Source organism: Polistes fuscatus, unplaced genomic scaffold (assembly GCF_010416935.1).
Source record: "Polistes fuscatus isolate 324 unplaced genomic scaffold, CU_Pfus_HIC Scaffold2, whole genome shotgun sequence".
Lineage (NCBI taxonomy): Eukaryota > Metazoa > Arthropoda > Insecta > Hymenoptera > Vespidae > Polistes > Polistes fuscatus.
Genome location: NW_025113096.1, coordinates 5,268,549 through 5,287,827, shown reverse-complemented (window position 1 = coordinate 5,287,827; position 19,279 = coordinate 5,268,549). Strand labels below are relative to the sequence as shown.

Sequence of the window (19,279 nt, the reverse complement as noted above, 5' to 3'; positions counted from 1 at the left end):
CAAAATGATTTTAATAAGTTCCGAGAAAAATTCTTAAATACATTTTTATTCGTTTTAGAAAAGAAAAAAAAGAAAAAGTCTTCTAAAGGATTACAAGTATTAAAGACACTATTTACCTACTTACTTCAACGTTTATATATTGCAGGAAGATACTTTCAACGTTCCACACGATTAACGATAAGAAAAAAGATATACACTATGAAAGTTGTGATACGTTTATCGGTACATTTGACGATGATCTTAATATTAAAACTATCGTTAATTTATCTGTTATACTCGTTTACGATTGTTAAAATATAAAAAATATAACGAAATAGATAATTATTACAATATTATACTATTTATTGTATTTAAACTAACATGTGTCGAAAATGTATGAAAACAAAATGAATTATCACCTAAATATCATTTCTAAATGAAATAACTTTTTACTTTTTAGTAGAATTAATTATTAAAATCGGTTGAAATGAATTGAATGTTGTTTGAACGATTATAAAGATGTCTCGAGAAAAAAGAACAACGTTAAACAAAAGTCATATTAAACAAAACGTATATAATACATAAAGCAGGTGGGGGTCTTTCTTTTAGCAACTCGACGCACAACGAAAACGACGACAAGTAGTATGACGATTATGACGACTATGACGACTGTGACGACAAAACTCAACGATGCTCAACGACGCACGACAATCTATTAAGAGCACCTATGAGAATCTACATGATTCCTGCATGGTGCTTTTCTGTATTCCAACCCATTGTAAAGTACTTTACAAAGGTGGAACTTTACTGGAACCAGCCAGTAAGAACACACCAGCTCTTCTCCTTTCAAAGCAAACGACGGAGGAAGGATCGCGCGTTTTAAAAAAAGAAAATGCTTATTCGGGAGACTGAGATTGTGTTCGTCGACAATACCTGCGCTAATTGGAGCGCGACTCCTACCGATGCGAAGAAAAAATAAAAAGAAGAAGAAGAAGATGAAATAAAAGAACGACGACGACGAAGATGATGATGATGATGAAGAAGAAGAAGAAGAAGAAAAGGAGCAGAAAGCTTTATTCGAATAACGTACAGATGATTTCTTTATAAATGACACTTCCCTACTCTCTAATAACCCTGCTCTCGAGTAATACTCGTGTTGTACGCGTTTAAAATGCTCTATTTGAAAATAGAGGCAAATTCAAATAGACGCCTGGTTTAACAGAAGAAGAAAAAGAAAAAGCAAGATTGTATATTGTATTTAACAAATAACACAAAAAAAGTCAACTTTATCTCGTTAAAACCAGCCTAAACGTTTCGTGTACAATACTCGTACGTGTATTACATTATACTTATGTTAGATATATTCCATTAAAACGTTGACTGACAATGGTTATAAGTTTAACAAAGGTACCGTGTAAATTACCTACCCGCATATATTATAAGAAATATCTATGATCATTTTAAATGTCGAGTAAATGAATGATACGAGAACAAAGAAATTTCAAAGAGCATCCATTCGAAATAATCCTTATGGATTGTCAAGAAAAGCTAACAAGTCACTTGGAGGATCAACTTACTTGCATATTTATGTAATCCTTCGTATGAGAGATCATCGCTTTAAAAGAAAATTCTAACGCAATGCGGAAATGCAAGAAAGAAAGAGAAAAAGATAGAGAGAGAGAGAGAGAGAAAGCAAGTAGCTGGATCTCAGTGATTTCTTGAGTAGGAAGAACCGATCATCTGCCGTAGACTCGAGGAATCCACACGATGCTTGAATTTCATTATCTGTTGGAAATTGAATTTCACCGATCAATTACTCGATTCGAAAATAGACCGAAGGAAGATCGAGGGAAAAAGAAAAACCAACCATCCTCTTTCCCATCCTCCCGCCCCCCCCCCATGCGAGCTACGAGGAATGGAAGCGAAATCATTTCGATCGTAGATCGGGAGCTTTCCACACGGTAAACAAAAAATAAGGAACAATCTTAACGGTTATATTCGAACGTTCTTTTTCTTCTTCTTCTTTAAAACAAATTTCTACTACCTTTTTCTTTTCTTTTCTTGTTTCTTTTTTTTTCAAGAGAATACGCCTATCCATTCGTTTTCTCACTCGTTTCACTTACTTCAGGGTTCGTTCTTCGATGGTATAAAAGAAAGACGAAGGTTTGCCTCATTCGTATTTTACTCACGTAAATTCTTTTCCTACGCCATTTTTTGTTCTACGAGGGTAGAAGAAAACTTCAGTGACTTACAAAAGACCGTATATATATATATGTATATATATATATATATATATATATCATTATAATAACGCATTTTATTCGAAATTAACGTTATTATTTTAAGAAAGTTTTAAACAGATATATCTTTTATATATTAAGAATATAACAGAGAGAACGAGAATTAATGATAGAATTTAATCAAATACTTTTAATATACTCTAACTGTTTTTACAGAAATCCTATATTATCTTTATTTCTTATTATCCGTTTTGGCATATATATATACATACATACGTAACAAAAAGTATTACATACATACATAATATGCATATATAGATATGCCTATATGCCATGCATGCCTATATGATGCGTATGCATAGGTATGCAAATGCAAGGTTTATACGCTTCGACGAATATATACTCGGAACGACGGAACGTCGGAATGTGTGGCAAAACGACGTAGGCCGCTACATCGAAAGGATCCTTATCCGCAAAGTTTGATTTTCATTCGCTTTGCAATTCAATCCGTTGAATCTCTTAAGGTATATTCTTCCTTCCCTTCCTTCCTTCCTTCGGGGGGTTCACTGTCAAATTTTCTACATTCTCGATCGAACGTCTTTGCTATAGTCGTCTTTCACCTCCTCGTTTTCCTTAAAAGCATAAGAGAAACTTGGGTTTAGGTGTCGCACCTTTGCCAGTGCTAAGAATTAATGATTCCAACTCGCAATCTGTCACCTCTTTCCTTACACTGCGTCGTGTTGCTTCGAGGTGTTTGTGTGCACAGTATAATATCACCAAGATTTAACGCCACTGCTTTCTCTCTCTCTCTCTCTCTCTCTCTCTCTCACTCTCTCACTTCCTTTCTCTCTGTGCCAACCAAGTTATCCAATGGGACGACGAAACAATTTACTTTGCTCGAGTTTCTGCTACAATATCATATCATTGCTGGATTATACCTACGACGTGTTCACGCATGAGGATTAATCGAGTTATGAGTGATATACCTAATATATATATATATATATATCTCACAATTCGACCAAATACAACTCAATTTTCTTTCGACTCGTTATATTATTTAGATCGGCGTATTACATTTTTCTCTCTCGCGAGTCCTTTTTCTCCAGGGAAATATAAAAGAAGGAAAAGAGAGAGAGAGAGAGAGGGGAACAATTATTATAGAAAAGTAAAAGAAAAAAGAACAAGACAATAATGATATCAAATCAAAAACCACCAAGACAATGTAATAAGTATTTCCACTCCCCCCCGCCCCCTCGAAACGAAATACACTGGAAATATTTGATTTACGAAACTAATTTTATGTCCCGTTTTTTTTCCTAATTTCATCTAACCGTTTACGAATGTTTATGCAAACTCCGAAAAGCTCTCCTTTACGTAATGTACGAGATTTAAAGAATGAAAAATCTCTTCTCTTTTCTTCTCTACTCTACTCTTCTCTCTGAAACAATCAAACGGTTTCAATCGTAATTCATTATATGAAGGAAGTAAGATGTCGAAATTGCTTTCGCCTCTTTACTCCTTTTTAAGAGTACCGACCGAGGCCAACGGTTTAATCAATTCCGTCGATTAATAACTTTCAAACCACCAGAGAATCCTATATATTCTGAAGAATAGGGAAAGATCTTTTAATATGGACGACTTTAAGGATATTGCCATTGGGTTGAAATTTATTCCACTCGTTGCCAACCAACGAATATATATATACGTGTGTGTGTGTGTGTATGTGTGTGTCCAAAAAATGTAAACTCACGTAAGAGGAACGTATATAAATACATGCATACACACATGCTCAACAAGTCTAACATAAGTTAACGTAGGAAAAAATGTATGTTACATGCATGTACGTACGTGCCCAAAAAGTATTACGATATTGTACGAATACCGGTTGTATACTAATACAAATAAATTTGAATATTCCGTAACATTGGCTTGCCACGAGTATAATTTCAAGCAACGCTTTCCATTCGCAGAGATTACACTTTATTACGAGTGTACCAGGATGAAAGGATTAAGGACGTTAAAAAAAAAAAAGAGAAAGAGAGAGAGAGAGACAGAGAAAGAGTGGGGAAAAAGTTAAAAGTAAAAAGTTAAATGTTGCCATGTTTAAGCTGAAAGAGCGAACGATGGTATTTGAAAAGAAAAGAAAATATCTAACGATGAATGAAAATACATCTTTGAAAAGAATAATATAAATAAAATGAAGAGCTTCGATTATACGAGATTAACGATTAACAAGAATAAATAATATTATATTAATAATTCTAAGAATAGTAGTTGTGCAAAAATAGACGTTTATCAAGAAAACGAAACGAACACTAGTTGTATATAACGTGTATGGTGGTCGACAAATAGTCACAATAGTCGAGTCGTGGTAAAGCTGACGCGTGTCAGTGGTAACCGGCGCCAGGTGGTAATAAATATTGCAACTACTCTCGTATTCCTTCGAGAAAAAGTCCGATGCAAAGAAGAGGTAGTGGGAGGAAGGAAAAGAAGCGAAGAGAAGAAAGAATAGAAAAGAAAAAAAAAGTGAACCGAAGTGAAGCGAAGTGAAGCAAGAGAACGAAAGAACGAACGAACGAACATTGAGAATATTTCTTGGTCGGCGTTGATCCATGGCGTCCTTTTTAAAAACGTACACCACCATCTTTCCAACTTGCTCTTTCTCCTACGTTTTTTCTTTTTCCTATTCTTTTTTCCTTTTTCTTTTTTTTTTGAATGGATATCCGGCATCGTTGAATAGACGTTTCCCTTCTCTCGTTCTACCTCTGTGTCAAGACTGGCCTGAATTTCTAAGCGACGAAAACTGTTGCCGGTGTGTGAGAACGGACGTAGGAACAGAAACGGGCGAAAGCTTAGCCTTAGGCGGTAAGGACGACTACTAAAAGATGACTGTGCGAACGCGTCTACCAAGAAGATGACTACCAAGAAGAAGAAGAAGAAGAAGAAGACGGGACAGATAAAAAGAAGATTTCGAGGAGAATCGACGTAGAGTTAAAAAAAGAAAACGATGGAAAACCCCTTTTTTTCCATAGAGAAACCTTTTCAGGGTAGAGTCGTGCACTCGAGCGAGCGAAGCAAACGTATACCATATGCTAGTATATCTCTAGGTATATACATAGAAGAATAGTAATACATTTCTAGGTAGAATACATCTCTACACACTCTATGGAACATTGAAACGAGACTAAATGGACCTCACGGGATCACGCTGCGTGCAACACTGCACTATGATATCGACGAGGATAAAGCTTCCTCTATCGTTTCAAAAGTATACTTAGCGGTCTTATAAACGAATACCGTCCATTCCAAACTCATATTTATAGATATATATATATGATATAGTATCATAAACAATTATTTTCGAATTTACTTAGGTTATTCAACGGGGGAGCAATTATTCCCCTTTGAATTGTGATTCAAACGGCTATATTACTCTATCGTAGTTTGGAGCTTTTTATCAAACCATTAAATACGATACACGGTTTGAAATAGTCAAGATAATTGCGTATTAAACGAACGTTTCCAACGAAACAAAGCGAGTGACTCGATGAGTCGTCTCTGGGATAGTTACCGAATTACAAATGTCGCGGTGAAATTCTATCCGCTAATTCCACTTGGTTCTATCCGTACCAAATACCGAAGGCACTCATCCTAATTTAGAGTCAACAAAAGCGTCGATAAATCAATGAAAATGAATGCACTATGCTGCGGGTACGGTACGCTACGCTACGATTCAGCTCGGCGGCGAGATTAATTTCTCGATAAAGGGTGTCGAACGTGTATGAAGAAGAGAGAAAGAGAAAGAGATGAAAGAGATAACATATATATATATATCTATCCAGAAACGTCAAATTGAACACGAGATATTATTTGTTAAGTTAGTTAAATACCCATACTTAACTTGTACATGTGTGTGTGTGTGTGTGTGTGTGTGCACGAGAAAAGATATTTGAGTATTTGAAATCCCTTTGTAAGGATAATCAATTGTTTGGAAATAACATACGTTCGACCTACTCGTTAGACGACAAACTACCGAGAGAAGTCCTTCTAACACGGTTTAACGATTAGATTACAAATGAATCTATACGGAGAGAGCAAGAGAGGTATAGATTGGTGGTAGGTAGGGTAGGTTAGGGTAGGGTAGAGTAGGTAAGTAAAGAGAAAGATGGACGCGATTCTCATAAAGCGTGAAAGCACAATTTAACTCGTAGTTACAGATTATCAAACGTTTCCACGGTAATTCGAACAGCGTAGAGAATTACTCTCGTAACCGTACACGCCTGCTTATCTCCCAGAGAGAAAGAGAGAGAGAGAGTTTCCACAAGGGACGATAACATTCCTGGTTCCGTATCGATCTAAACAACCAACCAACGCCGAATCCAAAATAATCTTTCGCACATTTGTGCCCAATTGCAACCATAAATATGTATCCCTCCCCATACCCTGCTAGTACGAGCAAATATCCTTGGACCTTACAAATTTCTATTTATATCTAACATAAGATCGTTATAACGTTGAGCATCACGTCAGATAGGCAATTTCGGAAAATAACGTTTCGTGTAACCTTTACTTAATGACTTGTACTAAGCTTTCACATATTTTTTTTTGGTTTCTACGAGCACTCTCGCGAGAAAAAAATCAGGTCTGGCATATCAGCAAAATTTGCTTTCGCGTAAAGAGAGCAAAAAAGAGCAAGAGAGAGAGAGAGAAAGAGAAAGAGACCTTCCGTAAGCAATAGGGCCTAATCTCGAACAAAAGGTTTTTACCACTTTTACAGGGCTCATACACGATACAGTGGTAGGCTGTCCTAAATTTTAAGCACGCTGCAGAGGCACGTACGAGGTAGAACAAGTGCTTCGGAACAAGGTTTCCCGCATATTCTCTACCCCCTCCTCCCTTTCTCCTGCCCTTGCACCCCACAAGTACTCCCTCTCTCGCACACGCACGCACACACACATGTACACACTCTTCTCTTGCCTTTACCCAATCTGTACCGAGACAAACCTCTAACGCACACGTTCACGTTCACCTGCAAACCACACTCTAGAATGGGATATACGTACCACACCGGGTGTTTGTATAATACGCGTGACAAATCCCACGCTAGCCGAAATCGCGGATTAATGAACGGCCTCGTTATACGCGACGCGAACCGCGCTTGTTTATCGTCGAACCGTTCTGTCGGCAGCACCGATGCGACGTACACTTGAAAATCGATAACCATTAGCCATGCATAGATTTCCTAAGCCGATCCCTACTACGACGTATCCCCCCTTCCCCCCCAACCCCATCCCCGTTGTCGTCGTCGTCGTTCGTTCGTTCGTTCGTTCGTTCGTTGTACACGACATGCAGCAACCTAACCACCCACCCAACCCCTCGCCAACTTCCATTACTATCTCACACCTTTTTCTGACTCCTTATTCCTTTTTTCTATATATATATATGGTCTTTTTTCCGGTCCTTTCATCATTTCCTTTCGTTATTTTTCTTTCGGTTACGCTTCACGCTTTTCTTCCCCTACCTTCATCGAAAATGACACTTCCCATCCAATTTTCCCTTGTCTTCTTCTTCCCCAAGAACTTATCTCTTATTCTCGTAGGTGTCACGTCCTAGAGACTGCTGCTGCTGCTTCTGCTGCTGTTGCCTGCTACACAAATGGAACTACCGTAGAATGTTCGACACCCATGAGACTCAATCTCGTTCCTTCTAAAAATGTACCTACAACCTACATTATTATATACTTGGTTTATTTTAACATATTTCTTTCTCTCTCTTTCTCTTTTTCTCTCTTTCTTTTCTATTTTCTATTTCTCTTCTGGTTCGGTCTCTTTTCGTTATCTTTCTCATCGAGTAACATCATCGCGGTTTTGCTTTTCGACGAGAAATACGTGTTCTCTTTTTCTTCTTTTTTTTTTTGTTTTTTAATTTCGATATACATTCAACAGCTTTCCAATGGTTTATTCAAAAAAAAAAAAAGAAAAAAAGAAAGAAGAAAATGCAGTTGAAAAATCTGATGCTAACGTTGAGATTAATCATTGGAATCATTCGTTATTCATCAATCGTACATTTATACATACATCTATACGTTAACTTTCGAAACCGATTTTTTTAATCAAGCTCGTTCGGACGTTACATAATAGATATTTCTTTCTATTCAACATTAAAGAGAAATATTCTAAGCGCATTTCTCTCTTTCTCGTATAAACGTTTCCTATATTTTCGAAGAAAATTTTCAAAAATCCCGATTCGAAGTGATCGTGCTCGAACTACGCGCGGCCATCAAAGAGCTGTCAGTGGGCAATCGAAGGGCTGTCAAAGGGCAGTCAAAGGGACGTCGAAGTGCCGTCAAAGGCCATTCAAAGCGAAGTCAAAATGGCGAACGTCGAATGGGAATACTTATATACACTTTCTATCTTAATTTTGTATGAATGTTTCGAGTCAAACGGATGTATAATAAAAAGAAATGGAATACGTATCTGTATCTGTATAACAGTTACATATGTATGATATGTATGTATGTATGTATGTACAAAGAACATGCTAAACTATATAAATGCCAGTGAACGAACGGTTCTTTCTCGTCCGTTCCACTGACAAAAATTTCCTCTTTTATCGTGCAAAGAATTTCAAGATTGTTACGAGGGAAAAGGAAGATGGACAGGCAAACGGACAGTTACGTGTATATAGATATATAGTAAGGATGATAGAAAGAGAGAAGAAATAAAGGTGAACGTTCCAACAGGCAAAGAGAACTCGAGCAAAGATGGTGGACAATTTTCCGAATAACTCGATTCTCGTTCGTAGCCTTCGCAGCTACGACGCAATAGCACACCAATGATGTATAGCTTTATAACAAAGAGAATTTATCAACGTCAATTTGTCGCAGTATAGCACCGTCCTCTCGGTTACACGATGCTATCGCGAAGAGAGAAGTTAGAAAGAGAGAACAATGAGAAAGAAAAAACGGGAGAGAAAGAGAGAGAGAGAGAGAGAGAGAGAAAGGATTGATTATCCTATGGGGAACGATTCTCTCGAAAAATACGAGACAAAACCAAGATATCCGTAAGTTAATTGCTTCACTTATAATTTGTTATAATTATTTTCATCTGTAAAAATAACGTGATTCGTTCATTATTTAACTTGTTTTTCGTTTCTTGTTTTCTTTTTTTTTTTCTTTCAATACTACGCTTAACAATACTCTCTCTCTCTCTGGTAATTAATTTAACGATTATTAATATCTAATACGAATTACAATTGATGATAAATTATAAATATTCGCGTGTATATCTGATTGGTAATTTTTATATGAAAATATAGATTCAACTTTTTTCTTCTTAAATATACTTATTCAGATTTTAACCGATCAAACGACTATTTTTTACAATTAATAAATACAAATAATGAATACAAATAATAATTAATTAAATTCTATCATTTTAATATTGATTAATAATTATTATAATTTTAAAGTATGTATGTGTAAACAGATTCCTCCAACATGAAGTTCTATGGTGATTCTAATAAACTAATGATGAGAAAAAGATAAGGATTAAATTAAAATAATAAATATTTGATTGGCTCGGCAGGGAAAAGAAAGAAAAACCTTGGATATTATATCAAATACAATAACGAATAGTGTTGCCACCTTCGGCAAGCTTACAGGCTTAATTCAATTGTATGGGGAAATATATGGGGTTCTTCGACGGTTCTCTGTTGCCTAAAATGCGTCCCCGTAGGCGTCTAGCAGAAGAATAGAAAGTGCGTCTGTGCAATGGGCCCAGTAGGGTGGGAAAAATGCGTACGCATTTCGCTGATGAATTTGCGCCTGCTCCTGCGCATTTCGCTAGTGCGCACGCATCTGTGCCTGCGCATTCGCTTGCGCACATGCGTCTGCGTTTGCGCTTACGCATTCGCTTGTCGAAATGACTCTATTTGAAGATTTTTTTTTATTTCGTTGCTCAACTCGAGCAACGAAATATCACACGAAAACTAATTACAAAGTGTAATTTTTATCAAATTTTGTTGTTTTCGATATAAAAATCAATAAATTGGTGAAATTTTTTAATTATTTGTATACGTTTGTTTGTTAATAAATGATTTTAAAATACGTGTAAAATGTTTCCCTAATTTGGCCGAAATTGTCTCGAGTTGCTGGTTCGCGCAAGCGAAAAAAGCTTCGAGTGCAGAGGCTTAATTCAAATACATTAACGCATCAAGAATTTTAATATCAACGCTTATCAAACAACATATTCCATCAATCTCGTTTTATTGCGAAATACAAACGATCGTGTTTACACCGGAATATTATTTTCTTATAAAATATATATATATATATATATTTAATATTTTATCACGTTGAGGTATCATATAAAATGTTTTAATTACATGCTCCTACGGTATACGCGAGAGATAGGATTTATCTTTCCATCGCAATTATAGAAATTTATTACCACATCTCGACTAGCAAGGAGAAGTGGCCGTGGGGGAGGTGTAGAAAAAAGGAAAAAAAAAAAGAAAAGAAAAGAAAAGAAAGTTTATAAAGTTCCACCTCGCGTTCTCGATTAAAGGTATTAAAATATATAAATACGCGCAGCCTTGTGTTAGATTTTAAAGTCGAAATAACGAAAGGGTACTTTTTTTTTAGAGAAAAAAAAAACAAAAAAGAAAATATTGTTAAAAGAAATGATATTGAAAAATGTTTCAGTCAGTCCTTTGGAAGTAAAAATAAAGGACGCCAACCAGCCGCTATCGGCCGGCAAAAGGTACGAGCTCGTCTGCAGGACTTCCGGTTCGCGACCACCGGCGACTATGACCTGGTGGAGAAACGGTCAACGTTTAGTGGATTCCGAGGAAACGGTAAGGAAACGGAAACCGTGTATGAAAGGGATATAACGTTTTCTCCCTACTACGATACGTAGAATCCAACCACGAAAACTTTCAAATCGACGAAATAGTTTTGAAACGGAAGGAGACGAGAATGATGGGAAATTGGGGGGGCAGGGGTAGGAAGATAGGACAAAAAGGAAAAAGAGAGAAAGAAATTTGTTATAAGATGACTGACACAGGGGGGGGGCAGAGGGAAGAAGAGTTGGAGAGAAAGAGAGAAAGAGAGAGAGACGGTCTATCGAGCGTTGCTTTGTGGGGGTTGGAAGAGGAGATTTAAGAAAACGTTTTTCAAAATCGGATTTCTACGGGATCGGCGGATATAAAAGAGATTCCCAGATAATTTGTAATTTTGTGACTCCCCGTTCCCTTTTCTTTGTTGGTTTCTCCTTCGCAGCAACCCCGAGTACTTGTCTAGTGTACGCCTGTTATACACGAACCGTCAAACGGGAAACAACTTATGTTTGCGTATACCACCGAAGGCAGCTCTCGCGCGCGCATTAGCTTAGCGTGTATTCGTCGAAATGGCGTGTGAGATATCGTTATCATGAGCTCGTGCCGTGGCTTAAGCCGCCGGTAAAAGCGTCGTTAAGAGCCCGAGGTAATTTAAATCAAAGTAAGCCACTGACGCGATAACGCCGCACTGCACCGCACTGCACCGCACCGCACCGAACTGCACCGCACTGTGGAAGGGCAGGGCAGAGCAGAGCAGGGCAGAGCAGGGCAGGGCAGAACAGGGCAGGGCAGGACGCGGTGAAGCGCACTGCATCGCATCGTTCACCGTCCTTCCTTCTCCCTTCAACTTTGCAACAACTAGCTGCTACCTTGCTAGCTCGTGCGCGTGCGGAAGGGCCACCAACCAACCCCATGGAAACCTTCCTAACCTACCTTCCTACCTTCCTACCTACCTACCTACCTACCATACTAGTGAGCACGTAATTAAGCTAAATTGATGCGTGACAGTCGGCTTGCCGGTGTTGCTTTTAATTAATTGATACGCTGCCGCCGCCGCCGCCACCACCACCACCATTGCCGCGAATTACTCCATGTTTACGAATGATTAGTCGCGATTTCAAGTGCAATCGTGATCTCGTTATCTCTAAATAAAAGTTACGTTTAATGAGAATTCATTATTTAACGTCGTTAATAAATATAATATCTTATTTATTTTCTCTCTACGTAACGAGACGATTGAAAATTTTTATTCGACATCGTTGAGTTATGTCAAAGAATAGAGAAGAAAAGAAAAAAAGAAATGTACGGGAAAACTCGGTATTTAACTTCTTAGCACGTTGTACAAAGTAAAAGGAACAAAAATAAACGAATCCCTTATCCTTCCTTCTATCCCTACGTTCACTCTCCAATAGATTATAGTTTGCCACTGATATTTCCTCTCGGCCATTTCGCATCACCACTTATCACGCTCCATCGGTCGGTCCATTACTCTATACATACACACATATATATACACACATATATATACACACACACATATATATATATATATATATATATATATATCCCCCTTTTGTTTAAGTTTCTTATATAAGTAACTAAACAAACTGTTACCCCGCAAAGTGTATCAGGTCTGAAACAATATTTCCTTTTAAGTAATTCCCGATTCAAGGAAAAGTTAGTAACATCTTTTTTCTTTTTTCCTCTCCCTCTCTCTCTGTCTGTCTCCCCATACGACATCTCAAATATTATATCGTCTTGTCGGATTAACCGAGGGAAGGGGGAGGGGGTGGGTGGAAGAAATGGAAAACGAAAGAAAAGAAGAAAAAAAGAAAGGAAAAGTAGAAGAATATGCATCTTCGCTGCTGATCGGATAGAAAAAAAAAAGGAAAACTTGTCTTTCCTTCCGGGATGATCCCGCGACGTCATGTGAAAAGGAAGAAGATCGAAATAAGAGTATGCAGAAATGAGCACATAGGTGATAGTAATAATAGTAGTAGTAGTAGTAGTAGCAGTAGTAGTAGTTTAGGTCGATCAAAAATTCGTCGAGGATGGATATATACGCCGGTAGGAAAAAAAAAAGAAAAGAAAAAAAATAAGCGCTTTTGAAACGACTTCCTTCCATCCATCACACGTAATCCCTTTCGCGTCCTTGCCACGTAGTCTTGAAGCGACGTAGTCCTTCTTCGTGTTATCGGGAGCAGCTTGCTATCGATTCGGCTGAGACGCGACGATCGGAGCGGAAAAATGCACTTCCGCCACAATGAAATTGGCTGAAAAAGATTCAGCGTCTTTTCTTCTTCCTCTTTCTCCCACTCCCCTTCCTCGCATCTCTCTCTCTCTCTCTCTCTCTCTTTCTTTTTCTCTCTTTTTCTCATCGATAATAAGAGAAGAAAAAAAATAAGTACAAATCGATCGAAAAGATTTTGATTCGAGTTCGAGCATTCTACCTCCTCAACCACCCACCCACCCTTCACCCCCTACGTTTCGATGACAGATAAGCTTTTGATATATGTATAATTCATATGACGGAAGAATGTTTGCTAAAAGGTTAAAAGGGGTTGATAACAGATAGGTGGGGAAGGAAATGAAACAAATATAAGATAATAAAATGTAAATAAAATATGAAAGAGAAGATAGAACAAATAAAAAAAGAAAGAAAGAAGTAAGAAAAGAAGAAGAGGAAGAAGAATAAAGATGAATAAAAGTTGTGGTTGACGTTGTTACAGACTTCGAGCGATGGGAACACAACCACCAGCGTCTTATCTTTTATGGCAACCAAAGCAGATGCCGGTAGACACTTGTCATGCCGAGCTGAAAATTCGATCATAGGAAAAGCACCGATAGAAGACGACTGGATACTAGAGATACAATGTAAGAGTATTAACGACCTATTTTATCTACCCTGTGGGACGTTGAAAGGGATGTTCATCGTTATTGACAAACGCGAACGAAATCACACGAGAATATTTTCTCTTTTATCTTTCCTTTCCTTTCCTTTCCTTTTTTTCTTTTCTTTTCCTTTTGCTTTTCGATCGAAAAGTAACCGAGTAATAATCCTTATTCCATTCCTTCACTCCCCTGTATTTTTGGGGTCACACAACGTTATTCGAGGATCTCAAATTCAATCAATCGGTATTTACAGATACACCGGAAACGAAAATACAATTGGGTACATCATTGAATCGTAGCACGATTCGAGAAGGCACGGACGTTTACTTTGATTGTTTGATACAAGCCGAGCCGCCGGTTACCAAAGTTGAGTGGCGTCATCAGGTAACAAAATTATATTTTTATTTTGTGATGTTCGTTTTAGTAAAATTAAAAATAAATAAAAGTTTGCACACCGAATGGAAAGAATTAGAGAGAGAGAGAGAGAAAAAAAGAAATCGAGATACGTCTTACTTAATTTAAAACTAAAAATATCCTTAGTAATCACACCAACAAAATTTTAATATAACCTAGTAGAGACTTTGCAAAATTGATTCCCGTTCTTTTAAGTATTATAGCGAAGTACGCGCGAGTCAAACAACTTTCTCGAAGAAGCAAGAAAATCTTTACACCGTCTCCTGCATTGGAAAGTCAATTCTACTTACGATGCGTTCAAGTTTTCTAATAAATACTACCGCAACGTAGAAGTGTCCTCTTTTTTTCTTTTGTAAATGACCAACTTAGGAAAAGATAAATAAATAAATAACACGCGTATTATTTATCGAAGATGATAATATCAGATTGAAAAAATACGCATAAACGTGAAATAGAAATTTTAATTGTTATCTTTTCTAATTATATATATATTAATTAAAATCGTGTATTATAATTCGTAAAGGGAAAACCACTTTATCACAACGCCATGCAAGGTATCATAATCAGTAACCAAAGTTTGGTACTCCAAGGAGTCGACCGTAAGAGTGCTGGTAATTATACTTGCGTTGGTTACAACGTCGAGGGTGACGGCGAGAGCTCACCTTTCTATTTGAACGTCATGTGTGAGTATTATATTTGAGCAAACACCATTAACACAAACAAACTAGGTGATACATGAGTAGATAATACATACGACGAATTCAGACAAGTGTCGCGAATTTGTGTGTCCTCGGTTTTGCGCATCTGAGTCGTGTTGCGTGTCACAGTTGCATAGTTGCATCGCTGACATTATACCGAATATCTAATTACGTTATACACTCGTAGTACGTTGTTATTACCTTAGCTCCCAAAAAAAAAGTCAAAGTAACAGTGGAAAATAATTTCAACGAAACGTTCATTTTTCCCCCTGTGCAATGTAACATAACATTATATCACTGTGAAATAAAAGCGATTGCGATGGGAATTTGTTCGTAGAGCGAACTCTCGATCGTCATTAATCTTTTGACTCTCAATCGATTATAAATATGAAAATGAAATCCCATGCTTTGATAATCCAACCAATATATATATATAAGTCCCGTTATCTATCCGTTATAAATTTATAACAAACATGTACGTTTATTTGGTTTGAATTATTATCAAGTTCTCTCTCCTCCTATAAAAGCATTACACGTTAAAGGATGTGACGGCGTCGACAAGGATATTGGAATTTTGCGATAAATTTTGCTTATTAAATTATTAATGGTACACGTTTGGACATAATTTTGGTTAAATCTATTCGCGTTACTTTCTCGCGTTAATTTGCATTTAGCGAATAAATGTAGTTGTAGTAAATCAACGGATAAAAACACACACACACACACAGATACGTAGATTACAATTACAGAGAGATTAAAATTTTGGTTACAGTCGCGCCAACTTGCAAGCCGAACCAAACGAAATTTCACGGTGTTGCTAAACAAGAAAAGGCGAACATATCCTGCCAAGTGGAAGCAAATCCCACGGAAGTGCAGTTCCGGTGGACGTTCAACAATTCTGCAGAGAGTATCGACGTTGCCGCTGGCCATATCGCCAGAGCAGGCACATCCTCGATCGTTTCGTACACACCGATGACGGAATTGGATTACGGAACGTTGCTATGTTGGGCTACGAATCGTATAGGGCATCAACAAGTGCCTTGCGTCTATCACATTATACCCGCCGGTGAGTTATCCTTATGCAGCAACGATCACGAAAATCGAAAGACCTCTCGATAATCGAATATCGAATATCGCCGTTGGCAATTCGTAACCGGGTAAATCGAACACAAAGCTCATATCCGTTCCTTTTTCTTTTGTCGTACGAAATTTTCCTATCTAGTCAAACTTTTCTAATATAAAATATATATATATATATATACATATATATTCATATGCATGTAAGATATTATACCTACGTATTATATTATATTATTGAATAAATTTGCTCATGTCATTTTTTTCTTGTTTTTTTTTTTTTACTTTTAGTATACATCGAATTTGAAATCGATACTTTCTCGAAATCCATACGAATCTACGTCGGATTATTGTAAACGCGACGCGCAACTTGGAAAATCAAACTTAAAATCGCTATCATTATTTTCTTCACGAGGTAGAAAAGATAAAAGCAACGTTGGTCGGTGTACACTTCTAGCCGACAAAAAAATATTCATCGCTCGCGATTTTTCACCGTTGGTAGAAAGGAAAGTATTCTTCTCTCTCTACCCACGGTTTTTGTTATCTGGAACAACCGCACTTCCGGCGTACTATGTGCACCCTTCTCTCCTCTCCGCACTTCCCCGCGCACCATACCGCACCGCGTCGAGAGGATATTCTTTCGAAAAAAGAAAAAGAAAGAGGAAAAAAAAAGAAAAGAGAGGGAAAAAGAGAGAGAAAGAAAAACAAGGGGGGGAAAAAGACAAGAAAAGAGAAATATTTTCCTTTTCTCGGCCACGCGACACATCCTACCACCACCCTCCTCCTCCCTCAACCCTCCTTCCACCCTTACACCAGGGCTATATTTTCGAAAGGTAAGCTTGGAAAAATAGCGCGAAAGAGGTATGCACCCAAAGGAACAATGGGCATTTGCATTCCTTTTGTCAGGCTCGTTAAGCCACCTAAGATATTGCTCTGCACCTTCCTAAAGAATCGTCGAACGTGTTTTATTTAACACTTCCTTTATCCAGGTAGTAAAAGGATAGGAAAGATATATAATTAAAGGATACTAAAAAATTTCTAATAATTAATAGTTAACTTGATTTAGCGTAACTATACGTTTAAATCTTTCTCTTTTTATCTATCAACGACAGGTCGTCCGGATATGGTGCACAATTGTACTACCTCTAACACATCGACCAATTCGTTTTCGGTGCGATGCACCGAGGGTTTCAACGGTGGCTTACCGCAATCCTTTCTTCTCGAGGTGAGGGAGAGCAACAGCCAGGAATTGCGTGCAAATTTAACATCCACGGTGCCGCGTTTCAGCGTCGCTCAACTCGAGTCCGGTGCTCTTTATCAGGCGTGCATTTACGCGTACAACGATAAAGGGCGCAGCGAAGCGATGGTAGTGCAAGCGGGAACGTTGAGGCTACCTGAAAACAATTAACATCCGAGTCAGGTAAATGCACGCTCCCTTTTACATTTTTCTTTTTCCTTTTTTTCAACAACAACCACCACCTCCCCCTTCCCGAGTTCACCGTCACGCTAGCGAATCAATTGCGAGAAATGGTGGAAAACAAGCGTTGTTAAAATGTATATTTGCAGGTATAATAACTGTGAAATTAACGGTTACTTTGTTTCTTCCTTTTTATTTTTTTTCATCTCCTCGAATATGAAAAGGGAGAAGAAATATTGACGGGAAATCAATCGTTGTTTGGGGTTTTTCAGAAAGGCCAAGACAAAACGTGAGATTAACACCGATGCTGAGCGTCATGATAGGCGTTGTAACGGCATTGGTAATCGTCGCGGTAATAGTCATGATCGTTTTGAGGATCCAACATACGAATGTCGAGGAACGTGGTAAATCGCAAATGGAGGAACACGGGAAGCAAAGCAAACCTGCGCCGATACAACGCGAATTGAGGTTCCGCGAAGGTAGTAGTCTTCTTGCCGATGAAAAACATCCTGGTAGTCCATTCAGGAAATTGGATACCAGCGGTGATTTAAGCGAAAGCGACGAGAAAAATCCGGACATCATACCGCAACAAATCACCGGTTCGTATAAATATATATTTGATTATTATTTTTTTATTTTCTAATATTAAAATATGTTCGTTCGTTCGAATCGTGATGATTTTGTTGGTCAGGCGACGAGCCCTCGGAATATTTAAGAAAAAGACGATTGGTATCGACGATCGAAACTTCCCCATCGAGAAGTCTCTTGGAACACTCGACCATAACTTCATTAACGAGCCACGCCAGTTACGTTGGTTACTGCACCATTCGCAACGGGATGCCCCTGCACGAGTTTTCAAATTTATCTACCAAGCATAAAAGTGTAAGCAACATCTTCTTTCTTGTTCTTATTGTTGTTCTTTCCGTTTGACACGTTCAATGCGAAGCCACTTTTACCTGACTCAAAGTTCAGGCCACTTGATATTTAACGCATTAAATAAATATGACTGCGTGTACCACCGGTGGTACACGTGGCACGGAACGTATTAAAAAAAAAAGAAAAAAAACAAAACTAAAATATATTATACAATGTTGAAATTCTTCTTCAGTTCCAGCCAATTATCGGAAGCGTCTACGACGATGGGGTATGCACTTTACCGAGACAACATTGGCCGACTCAGAGTGTCCAATCGATGACGATGAGTCCACCGATGCTCTACTCAGGTTTAGGGGTAGTCGGTAGGACCTGTCCAAGTACATGCACACTTTTATCTAAGGACATCGAAACGAGAGCTCCTGCACAATGTTGCGTCCAATCGCAGAAAGAAACGACCGTAACTACGCCCATTGTGATGGCCAAGAGAGAAAGTTCGGTGTGACGTTGCAATTAATGCACTGTAGGGAAACTACTACACTGACATATATTAGAAAAGAACAAAAATTTATTGTTAATTATCTTATCGCTTTTGCGCGAAAGAAATACGAAAGAATGAAAGAGAGAGAGAGAAAGGAAAAGTGTATAATGTGACGCACGTCGTATGAGTTCAAAATACGAGACACTCCCCCCCCCCACCCTTTTAATTTAAAACGAATTTATTTTCTATCCCTTCTTAAATGACATCACCATTTTAATGACCTATGTTTGAATCAAGTGCCCTTTTTATATTAAAGGAAGACTTTGAAACTGATTAACTGCGTCGATAGATGTGTGTACAAGTGTTG

The 19,279-nt window shown here is 37.9% G+C and overlaps 1 protein-coding gene across 1 annotated transcript in view; it reads left to right on the top strand.

Annotated features, from left to right (window-relative positions):
• Positions 1–18,998, top strand: part of LOC122516938 (hemicentin-1-like) — a 103,053-nt gene extending 84,055 nt beyond the window's left edge. The window contains 10 exon segments of the mRNA XM_043635181.1: positions 10,927–11,078; positions 13,790–13,934; positions 14,206–14,336; positions 14,890–15,049; positions 15,837–16,130; positions 17,254–17,535; positions 17,538–17,561; positions 17,831–18,157; positions 18,250–18,440; positions 18,667–18,998. Coding sequence (XP_043491116.1) covers positions 10,927–11,078; positions 13,790–13,934; positions 14,206–14,336; positions 14,890–15,049; positions 15,837–16,130; positions 17,254–17,535; positions 17,538–17,561; positions 17,831–18,157; positions 18,250–18,440; positions 18,667–18,936 — 1,976 coding nt within the window. The 3' untranslated portion in view covers positions 18,937–18,998.
• The last annotated feature ends 281 nt before the right edge of the window (positions 18,999–19,279 follow it).